General features: G+C 44.4%; 2 protein-coding genes across 2 annotated transcripts in view; both read right to left on the minus strand.

The window, feature by feature from the left end:
• LOC135779088 (ladderlectin-like) overlaps window positions 1–12,046 on the minus strand; it is a 95,809-nt gene that overhangs the window by 18,564 nt on the left and 65,199 nt on the right. The window lies entirely within an intron of this gene.
• Window positions 64–1,590, minus strand: LOC135779384 (ladderlectin-like). The gene is made up of 6 exons (XM_065290108.2): window positions 1,511–1,590; window positions 1,371–1,438; window positions 1,109–1,194; window positions 885–1,010; window positions 603–708; window positions 64–258 (listed from the first exon to the last, which is right to left on the minus strand). Exons 2-6 carry the CDS (start codon window positions 1,429–1,431, stop codon window positions 185–187), a joined length of 453 nt encoding a protein of 150 aa, XP_065146180.1. The 5' UTR covers window positions 1,432–1,438; window positions 1,511–1,590; the 3' UTR covers window positions 64–184.

Here is a 12,046-nt window from a genome sequence, read left to right on the forward strand (position 1 = left end):
TGTTGTTGTTTTGTTTTATACTGCATTTAATTTAATGATGACTTTTTACCACAATGCACACAATTTGCTTTATAAATGTTTTTATTGATTTGAGAAGTTTTCAAAAAGGTTCAGTAAGATACTGGGTTTTAAGGATAATTTATAGGCATGCAGTACAATAGTACTTTTGAAACAGATTGATTTTTCATGAGCTCACAGGTTTGGCACAAATGTAGCTTAATGTGGTTGAACAGGGTGCATCATTCCAGCAATGGTTAGCTGTGGGATTAGACGAAAATAAATAAGTACTGATCATTACCGGTGTAGTTTGAATAAAAAAAGCAAAAAACAGTAATGAAATATGAAATACAGTGCATTCAGACCCATTTCACTCATTTTCATGTCCAATCAGTTTAATTTACCAAAGGTGGATAAACAAGGTGTTGAAATATTTCAGCAATGATCAAGAGAAATAGGAGACATCTAGCTAAATTTCAAGTGTTGTGGCAATGGGTCTAAATACTTAAATGTAAATGTGACAACTAAATTAGCCTATGTCATACTAAATGTTATAAAATGTTAAGATTGTAAATAAAAACAATAATGATAGGAGACATTCTTACTGTTCATTTGCAGGCAGTACTCTTTACCACCATAATTGTTAGGTTCTCCAGTGCACCAGGTGGTAAAGTCAAATTGAGATCCATCAGTCCACAGCCATTGTCCAGCCTAATGAGTGAGGAGAGTCAGTAGAAAGAGTTTACCAATTCACACTCCATTAATGATATAATTAAATCATTTATATTTTAACAATAAAACATGAGCTATAAAAATCTGTTTATTATTAAAATCATTAATTTCAGACTAGACAGACAATATCAGCATTTCAGAGCAAAATGATTTACCACTTCAGCATCATGGCCACCAATCCAAGAAACTGAGATAGGAGACACAATCAAACTCAGGAGAAAGTTGTTTTCCACTGTATTGCGCACAGATGCAAGATTTGCATCAAGGGATTGACAGTTTTTCTAAAGAGAGAGAGAGAGAGAGAGAGAGATCATTTTATTGCAAATATAAAATCTAGTCTGTTTTAGATTGAACAATTTTAATAACTGAATAACAGCACCTCAGCTGTGGTCCAGTCAACAGACGCAGGGAAGAATTTGTAGCATTGCACACCAAAAGGTGTCCATCCATGAGGGCAGTGCTGAGCTACAGTAAATAAAATATTAGTAATATTAAGTCACAGCTTTAAATGTTGCTTCTGTTAATATCCTTTTACATTAAGTTACACTCTTTTAAAGCTTTAGAAACACACAATTCTATGGGAATTTATTCTGTAATATTGGTTTACAGGGTTTGGTAAATCTTGTAAACGTCTTGGTTACCTGGTGCACTCTCAACAGAAAAGACCAAGAAAAGAAGCACAAGAGCTCTCATGACGGCCATGATGAATCTGAAAATGAATTAGCAAAAAAAGTAAAACATCTGCACCCATTTATTGCTAAAGTTAATGTTAAAACCTCACCTTTTTGTCAAATCTTCGCTTTCAGAACTTCAGTGTAGATTTTGTAAGAGTCAATGAGGAGTCCTATCTTTTATATTTTACTTCAGAGGGAGGGACTCAAGACAAGGTATATTTGAATATAAGAAAGTTAAATCTGAATATCATAAACATGTACTTGCATGTACTTGATGAAATGTGATAGTTACAAACACTCTGATCTGACACACAAACACTTTTCTGATTGATCGCTTATGCCAGTGGTTCTCAAACTGGGTGCCGCGAGATGGTGCCGGGGGGGCCTAGTTATATGACATTTTATAAAATACATTAATTTACCATAAATTCTGTGTAATGAAACCTCAGACAAACAGGGCTTCTAACCAACAGCAATAATTTAATATGTTTTGTTTAATTTAAATTATTACGTTTTAGAATGTTTTATGTCATACATTTTCATTTGGGAGGCCACGAAGGCATGCACCGTACCCAAGGAGGGGCGCACGCCGGAAAAGTTTTTGAATTACAGTCTTTTGCAACCATTTATTTTGGTATATTTAAGATACATTTATATATGTGTTTACATATTTTGATTGTATACTGTAACTTGTCTTTAAAGTTTTGTTTTTTTACATTGCATTTATTGCAAATATTTTATACTAATATTGCATATATTGATTTAGGTTTATTTAAATATTTTTAGTGTGTTTCTTACGTACAGTACAAATGTATGTGATCGTGTGAATCTTGATATTCAGACAGACAGACCTTTTGTCCAAAAAGTGTGTTTGCGTGGTATTCTTTCAAAATAAATGCAACTTGGTTGGAAATGTTATGTAATAATCATGTGTATGATTAACTAAAGATTACAACTAAATACCCAGTGATTGGAATAACGGCGTTATAAGTAATTGGCGTTAGTAACTGCGTTATTTTTTTCAGTAACGAGTAATCAAATAAATTACTGTTTCCCCCGTTATAACGCCGTTATCGTTACTGACATTAAAATGCGGCGCGTTACTAAAATTGATCTTACTGTAGTGATTTCAGCCGCGTATGCTCACTCTCTCAGCCAAACACTGTTTTTCTCTTGTGTGTGTTGTGAGACACATAACGGATGATGATTGGCTTAATTTCCATCGGTAGCCAACCAGAGGCAGAGTTCACAAAAAGGCCCGCCCACATGCGCAGTCCAAGTCAGAGGAGCGAGCAGCAGTGTTAAAAAGTCTGAGCAACTTGGTCACTTTGTCGCTAGATTTAGCAACTTTCTATCACTTTAGCGACTTTATAGGACAAATCTAGCTATCTTTTCTGGCGTTGTTGGAGACTTTTGTAGACTGACATGAAAATACGCGTCGTTTTCTCTTCTCAACGAGCAGCGGTGCTGCTGCTGACTGTGCCCCATCTCAAAGCACTGACATGCAGCCCGGTAATCGTGCATCAATCACTCCGAAAACACCGGCGACAGGGCGATGGCAAGTACAACAAGCTCAAAGGTAGCGGTCGCAAACACGAAGTATAAAGCACTACTTTTTCATTGTTGAGGTGAAAGGCAAGAATGTTTGTGTAATGTGCAATTTATGCCCATGAAGAAAAAGTCTCTCCACCTCTGTGGCAAGTAATTCTGATCTAATAAAGCACCTCACATCGTCACATGCTGCCACAAAATTAGTGATTTCTCTTTAGTATCCATTTTATTAATTTAACATATTTAATTTTGTAAGGGGCATTCAAGTTATTTAAAATATTAATTTTTTTTTAAGTAACGCAGTAATTACTTTTCCTGGTAATTAATTACTTTTATAATAATGTAACGGAGTTACTAACTCAGTTACTATTTGTGAGAAGTAATTAGTAACTATAACTAATTACTTTTTTAAAGTAACGTTCCCAACACTGTAAATACCTTAATAGGGCTCTTTCTCTAAAATTGTGTTTGTTGACTGAAAAGAAGAAAGTGAATAAAACATCATGATTATGTGACCATCTAAATGCTTTATTGTAAAATGAGTGTATATATTTTTAAGAGCAGGATATCCAGGTAAATTGAACAAATCCTGTACAATTCAGGATGTACATGGTGCTGTAAAACACTGAAACATTAATAATGTTAGAAATAATGTGATGCACCTCTAACTTCTTAACCCTTTACATTCAATAGTCTTCCTAATGCGTTAATGAAAACACATTTCCCAACTGTTGTTACAAATGAAATGACAAATTAAAAGGTTTCTTAATGGAAATTATTATAATGTCGCAGACTGAAGTTAAAAAGTAGGCTAGAATAATCCTTTAAGGAACCCTCCCAAAAAAACATTAATTCTACGTGGCATTGATTCAACAAGCTGCTGAAAGCATTCTTTAGAAATGTTGGCCCATATTGATAGGATAGCATCTTGCAGATGATGGAGATTTGTGAGATACACACCCAGGGCACAAAGCTCTCGTTCCACCACATCCTAAAGATGCTCTCTTGGGTTGAGATCTGGTGTGATCTACAGTGAACTCATTGTCATGTTCAAGAAATCAATTTGCATCTTTGGCCATTAGATTATTTTGGCACAGAATAAATGTTTGACATTACTTGGATTACTGTGTGCGGACTTTTCTTTTCTGCAAGAAACCAATTTGAAATGATTCAAGCTTTGTGACATGGTGCATTATCCTGCTGGAAGTAGCCATCAGAGGATGTGTACATGGTGGTCATAAAGGGATGGACATGGTCAGAAACAATGCTCAGATTAGACCGTGGCATTTAAACGATGCCCAATTGGCACTAAAGCTCCTTAAGTGTGCCAAGAAAACATCCCCCACACCATTACACCACAACCACCAGCCTGCACAGTGGTAACAAGGCATGATGGATCCATGTTCTCATTCTGTTTACGCCAAATTCTGACTCTACCATCTGAATGTCTCAACAAAAATCGAGACTCATCAGACCAGGCAACATTTTTCCAGTCTTCAACTGTCCAATTTTTGTGAGCTCGTGCAAATTGTAGCCTCTTTTTCATATTTGTAGTGGAGATGAGTGGTACCCTGTGGGATCTTCTGCTGTTGTAGCCCATCCATCTCAAGGTTGTGTGTGTTGTGGCTTCACAAATGCTTTGCTGCATACCTAGGTTGTAACGAGTGGTTATTTCAGTCAAATTTGCTCTTCTATCAGCTTGAATCAGTCGGCCCATTCTCCTCTGACCTCTAGCATCAACAAGGCATTTTCTCCCACAGGACTGCCACATACTTGATGTTTTTCCCTTTTCACAATATTCTTTGTAAACCCTAGAAATGGTTGTGCGTGAAAATCCCAGTAACTGAGCAGATTGTGAAATACTCATAACAGCCCGTCTGGCACCAACAACCATGACATGCTCAAAATTGCTTAAATCACCTTTCTTTCCCATTCTGACATTCAGATTGAAGTTTAGGAGATGGTCTTGACCAGGACCACACCCCTAAATGCATTGAAGCAACTGCCATGTGATTGGTTGAATAGAAAATTGAATTAATGAGAAATTAAACAGGTGTTCCTAATAATCCTTTAGGTGAGTGTATATAATGTAATGGGTTAGTCACTTTGGATAAAAGCGTCTGTCAAATGTATAAATAAATGTACTTTAAACTGGACACAAACATCCATTTTGTCATGGTTTAAAGTCTGGCTGCGTCTCATATGACCTTGTTATCAGTGTGACTATACAAACCACAACACATAAATAGGAAAATGTTCGCATTATTTTGTCACTTATTGGGAGCAGTATGCTAGCTGAAGCCATTCACGTCCAGTCTTTGTGCTAAGCTAAGCTAAGCTAGCGGGTGCTGCGTCAGACCGAGTTACAGCACGCACGGAGACGGGGGATACTGTGAATACGCTAAATTTCCAAAATGTGGGCGTGTTCCTTTAACATTTGGTTAACTTTCTTGATCATTTTTTGCAATAAATAAAGCCACATACATTTTATCAGAAAACAATTTTATATATTATTTCAATGAATTCTTTGCCACCTTTAAGGAATCCTAGGTTGTGGTGTTTCACACTGCGCTTTACTCCGGGTTATCTTTGTTCTAAACCTCACTTTTAGCCCTAAGTTAAGCAGCGATTCAAACTTGTAATTTAGAAGCTAGATTATCCCTGAAATAAACCTATGGTTATAAAACTCTACTTTGAAGCGGGTTAATGTTTTCAGGAATAAACCTGCATTTTGGTGCAAAACGCATGCGGTGTAAAACAAATCTGGGTTAAAATTTTATGACTCGATGCTTAAAAACAGACATCCAATCAGAAACTGAAAAGCACATACTTCATATGACCACCCGTGTACTAAAAACGTCTGAAATAGAGTAAAAATTACATCCAGTAGGCTTAAAATAGCAAAGAGGGATTTACATTGCGACCTGTTCTGTCACGCAAATATGCAAATGAAAACATATTGTGGCGGTTTCCCAGACAGGGATTAGCTTAATCCTGGACTAAGCCTTAGTTTAATTAGGAAATATAACTAGTTTTAACAAACATGCCTTACTTAAAACATTATCTGTGTGCATTTTAAGGCAAAACAAAGGACACTGGTGTATTTTAAGATATGTCAGTTCAAATTGTTTTCAGTTTGGACAGCTCTTAAAAATGTTTTAGTCTAGGACTAGTCTAATCCCTGTCCGGGAAACCGCCCCATAAAGTTTAAGATCAGATTATAAATACCACTGGTTAAGTATGAACAGTGTGAAATGTAAAACAGATAACCCAGTATTCCGGTAATCTTGGGTTTATAGAATAATGTGGTTAATTGTGTAAAGTCCTTTTGTTACATTTCAGATAAATCTAGTTGTTTTATATTGTATTTAATTTGATGATGATTTTTTTCAATGCACACAATTAGCTTTATAAATGCTTTTATTGATTTGATAAGTTTCCAGAAAAGTTCAGTAATTTTTTAAGATAATTTAAGAGATATTTTAAGGATAATTTCAGGAAAATGTATAGGCAAGTAAGTACTTTTGAAACAGATTGATTTTTCATGATCTCATTGGTTTGGCACAAATGTAGCTCTTTGTGTATGAACAGGGTCAATCCAGCAAAGGCTAGCTGTGGAATAAGATGAAAATAAAATCAGTATTGATCATTACCTGATCATAAATCACACAAGACTCAGCAAAAAGTTGTTCCCTTTCAGTCGGTCACTACGACGTCACGTCGTGACCGACGAATTGGGAACTCGCTTAGAGAGACCAATCTGCTTCGTATACTACTAAAACGCCAATGAACTTGGCATTGAGATATTTGCATAATGCTGGCGCCGCCCCGCCAGGTGCCTTTATAAGCAGCAGGTGCAAATAGGGAAATTAGCTTTTTCGCTTCGAAAGCCGGCTTTATCTGCTACTGAGAAGCTACTTTACTCTGTTGGGATTTGATTGCTGAAGTTGGTTGAACTAGCAGTATCACAGCGGACGCTTCGCTTATTCCACGGCTCTACATCTGTTTATTGTTTTGAGTTTAGTGTGTGCGTTGCCTTCCTGTGCGCTCATCAACTAAGCATCTGAGTGAATTTCCCTAAAAGAGTGATACGAGAGAGCTTTGTGCCTTGTTAAAGGCAGCCACTCTCTCGTATATGCGGAGATCAGCGTCCTTTTCAGGATAGCTTTTCGCCCGTGCGATCTTGGATGCGAGAAGTATAAGGGTTCCAGTGACGGTCACGAGCGCTGTCTTCGTGCTCAGGCATCGAGCACTCCGGGGCTGCGTTCGTGGAGAGTTTCTGTTCTCTCTGTGAGAGCATAACCCTCTTGGATTGCGGAGACGACGGTCGTTTCTACGGGAACGCCGTCCGCGCCTTTGCAGTGCTGACGCCGCCATGGTGCGGCTGTCAAGCGCTCGCAGGGCGCAGCTTCGCGTCACTACGCTGAGTAGGACGGAGGATGCGTCCTCCACCTACCGGCCTTCTCATCCTCAGCCGGTTGAGGCTCCGGTGGAGACTGCAGAGTCGTGTTCTACGATGTCTGCCGAATCCATTGGACCTCCTTCTGGTCCCGTCACTTCTGCAGCATCAGAGGGGTGTCCATTTTTCCTCCGAGGGAGAGTCGTTCCGGAGATGGCGGCCGTGCCCGCGAGCGGCGGAGACGGTAGAGTTGGAAAGGTTAACCCCTCTCCGCCCGAACCGTCCCGCCCACATGATTGGTACTTCGGAGCTGCTCGGGCCTCTCGGTCCTCTCCTCCTGTGCCTTTCTTTCCCGACGGCACGAAGAGCTGACGTGATTTGCGGCCGTCCGGCCGTTCAGCTTCACCCCTCACCTCCGTCACCAACGGAGCCGCTAAGGGCGGGGACCCCTTCAGTGGAGCGGGATGCGTTCCTGGAGGGACCACCCAACCCTTCCCTCCCGTGTTTGTAGACAGTCGTCCGGTTACGGACGCTGCCCATCAGGCATGCCGGAGAGGCGGCTTCGGCCCTGCACGCAATAACGTTGCTGCAGGCTCACAAGGATTTACGAGGGAGCCCGCGACCTTCAGTCGTGCGATGTCCACCACAGTGGTTCAAGATCGCCACCTTTGGCTGTGTCTGGCTGACATGACGGACGCAGACGAGAACAACTTGAATGCTCCTGTCTCACAGACCGGCCTCTTCGGCGAGCCAGGGGAGTCGTACAGCTCCGCTGCGCAGACTGAGGCGATCTCCTAGGTCATGCCCCGGCGGAAGAGAGCTGCCCTTGGTCCACCACGCCGGCTCCTCAGTCTGCCTCTCGCCGTCGGCGTCCTGCGGCGACCACCTCCGTTCCCCTCCTCGGACCCCATTTCGGCAGCGCAGGGGAACCGGTCGTCAGCAGCTCGCCCCGCCCGCTTAGCCGCTTCCCGTGAAATTCGGGAGTTTAAGTGGCCAGTGAAGGGCGACCCGGATTGGCAGAGGATCACTCTTCAGGAGATGGAGCTCCTTCCCCCGATAGAGGGTCGGGTGGAAAATCCTTGGTTTGCATATGTTCCACCGGCTGTTCGGCCGGTACCCACTTAACCACACATAAGAGTGCATTCCTCTTCCCTCTCTAGGTCTCCGGAGGATTACGATCGAGTCTCGAGGAGAGCGTGGCACACCGACATACACCGTGTAAACATTGCACCTGCGTGTCATTTAAATTTTTCCCTGTGGTAGACCCGGCATTTCCGATAGAAGATATGCCCCTGAGGGGTCTCCTGGCATTCTGTATATTGCAATGCCCTCAGCACGGGATGATCAGCCACGTATGACGGGCTTGCAGTCTCAGGGGTGTGCATAGCACCCCAACTGCCGCGAGCGGTGCGCTGTATATCTGGGACTTGTACGCTCCGCTATGGAGATGCGAGGGAAGGATGTATTAGCCGACACCAATAACATTGCGACTGTTGCGTTATTTACCGTTAAGGCGGTTTTGCGCTCTCGTCACCTGTCGCCGTCGGCGTCCTGCGGCGACCACCTCCGTTCCCCTCCTCGGACCCCATTTCGGCAGCGCAGGGGAACCGGTCGTCAGCAGCTCGCCCCGCCCGCTTAGCCGCTTCCCGTGAAATTCGGGAGTTTAAGTGGCCAGTGAAGGGCGACCCGGATTGGCAGAGGATCACTCTTCAGGAGATGGAGCTCCTTCCCCCGATAGAGGGTCGGGTGGAAAATCCTTGGTTTGCATATGTTCCACCGGCTGTTCGGCCGGTACCCACTTAACCACACATAAGAGTGCATTCCTCTTCCCTCTCTAGGTCTCCGGAGGATCGAGAGAGCCGTGAGCGGGTACACACCAGCTCCCCTACCTCTCCTCTATCGCCAGCGGGTGACCTGAGGAGTCCGAGCTCTCCGCTGAGGAGACCGGACCACCAGCACCCTCATCGCAGTCTGCGCCCTCCGTAGAGGAGACCAGATGACCGTTACCCTCAGCGGGCTCAGGTCAGTGTCACACACACATACTGTAGATGTTTATGCTGTCACAGCAGACGCACCGGCAGTCCCACCTGTCTCGCTTCGCTGCCCCACCGCGGGTACTTCGGTAGTGTCGTTATTTCTCCTCGTACGGTGCCTGGGTGCTTGGCTTCAGTTCCCAGCCCGTTTCGTTGGGTTTTACGCACGATCCGCCTCGGTTACGAATCCGGCACACCCCAAAATTCGGGCTTTCGTTTCACTGTAGTGAAAGCGTCCGATGCACATGTACTGCGTGCAAAAATCGACATCCTGTTGGCGAAGGATGTTCGAGCCGGTCCCTCTTACCGAGATGATGATGATAGGGTTTTTCCAGCCTTTATCTCATAGTACCCAAAATACGCGGCGGGTTACGATCGATTTGATTTACTCACCGGCTCTACGAAGGTGTTCTTTTTGGATGATAACGCCGAGGCTCGTATTTCAATATTCAGATCGGTTTGCAGCCTTAGACCTGTAAGACATGTACTTATGTGTCCATCTCCCCTCGCTTTAGACCGTTTTTTCGCTCTGCGTCGTGGGGTGGGCATATTAATACTAAGTACACCATTCGAGCTGTCTCTCTCTCTTTCCGTGTCTCCAGGTGTAGTCACGGCATTAAAATGTCAGAGAGAGAGCGTTGTTCGCATTCTGCTTTTTTCTACGTCGACTTATAATAGCCCGTTCTTGGCAGACGTGCGCGAACACAGAGAGTTAATGCTTCGGCATCTCGCTCGTTTAAGTCTTCAGGTCGACTGGGAAAGAGCAACTTTGCCCCGTGCAGAGGATCCTTTTTCTCAGTATGGAAATAAGACTCGATCGACTAATTGGCGTGTTTAACAAGAGCGCGCAACCAGTCAGTTCTGACTTGCCTCGGTTTAATTCGAGGGAAGTACGCGGTCCCTCTGAAACAATTTCAGAAGCTCCTGGACATATGACAGCATGCTGCGGATGTGACGCCGCCCGAGCTGCTTCATATGAGACCGCTTCAGCATTGGCTTACGATCGAGTCTCGAGGAGAGCGTGGCACACCGACATACACCGTGTAAACATTGCACCTGCGTGTCATTTAAATTTTTCCCTGTGGTAGACCCGGCATTTCCGATAGAAGATATGCCCCTGAGGGGTCTCCTGGCATTCTGTATATTGCAATGCCCTCAGCACGGGATGATCAGCCACGTATGACGGGCTTGCAGTCTCAGGGGTGTGCATAGCACCCCAACTGCCGCGAGCGGTGCGCTGTATATCTGGGACTTGTACGCTCCGCTATGGAGATGCGAGGGAAGGATGTATTAGCCGACACCAATAACATTGCGACTGTTGCGTTATTTACCGTTAAGGCGGTTTTGCGCTCTCGTCACCTGTCGCATCTCGCTCGTCATCTCCTCCTTTGGAGTCAGAAGCATCTGAGGTCCCTTCGTGCCATTTACATCCCGGGTTCGCTCAATACAGCGGCAGACGCGCTTCCCGAGCTGCGCCCCCGGCGAATGGCGACTCCACCTCCACACGGTCCAGCCAATTTGGAAGAAGTTCGGTTGTGCGTAGATTAGATCTGTTTGCGTCGCCGGACGATACCCACTGTCGCCTATTTTATTCACTAACCGAGGGCAGCCTCGGCGTGGATGCGTTGGCACAGCTGGCCGCGGGGGGTGCGTAAATACGCATTCCTTCCAGTGAGCTTTATTGCGCAGACACTGTGCAAAGTCAGGCAGGACGAGGAGAGCCTTTTATTAGTCGCCCCGTACTGGATTGGTTTTCAGAGTTAATGCTCCTCGCGACAGCCCCTCCCTGACGATTTCCCCTGAGGAAAGACTTTCTTTCTCAAGGAAGGGGCACATTATGGCACCCGCGCCCCGACCTGTGGGATTTCCATGTATGGTCGTTGAGCGCGCCCAAGGTTTAGGTGATTTATCGCAAGCGGTATCTAACACCATCGACGCGGTTCGAGCACCGTCCACAAGACGGGCTTACGCGCTTAAAGAAACCTTTTTCGTCACCCGGTGCTCTTCGCAACGCGAGGACCCCAGAGAATGCCCATTAACATTGTGCTTTTATATCTTTAACATAGGTTAGATGGTAGGCTGTCCCTCCGCCATTAAAGTTGATATCGCCGCTATTTCTGCTCATCACTCTCTTATCAACGGCAGATCAGTTGGCCAGCATGATTTAATTATTACATTTTAAGAGGCGCTCGCAGGCTAAACCCCTCGCGCCCTCCCTCTTTCCTCCTGAGACCTGTCCATGGTGCTGAAGCCTTCAGGTCTCCCTTTTGAGCCTTTGCAGTCTACGAGTCTGATGTTTTTATCAATGAAAACTCTGACCCTGATAGCATTGGCCTCCATGAAGAGAGTAGGGGATTTACATGCATTCTCTGTTGACGATTCGTGCTTTTAGTTTGGTCCTGCTGTCTCACTGAGACCCAGACCAGGCTACGTGCCCAAAGTTCCCACCACTCCCTTCAGAGATAAGGTGGTGAGCTTGCAAGCGCTGCCCCCGGAGGACGCAGACCCAACCATGGCTTTGTTGTGCCCCGTACGCGCACTGCGACTCTACGTGGATCGCACGCAAAGCCTCAGGACCTCAGACCAGCTCTTTGTTTGTTATGGTGGCCAGCAGAAAGGGAAAGCTGTCACTAAGCAGAGGATGTCTCATTGGATAGTTG

This window comes from Paramisgurnus dabryanus, chromosome 1, assembly GCF_030506205.2.
Source record: "Paramisgurnus dabryanus chromosome 1, PD_genome_1.1, whole genome shotgun sequence".
Lineage (NCBI taxonomy): Eukaryota > Metazoa > Chordata > Actinopteri > Cypriniformes > Cobitidae > Paramisgurnus > Paramisgurnus dabryanus.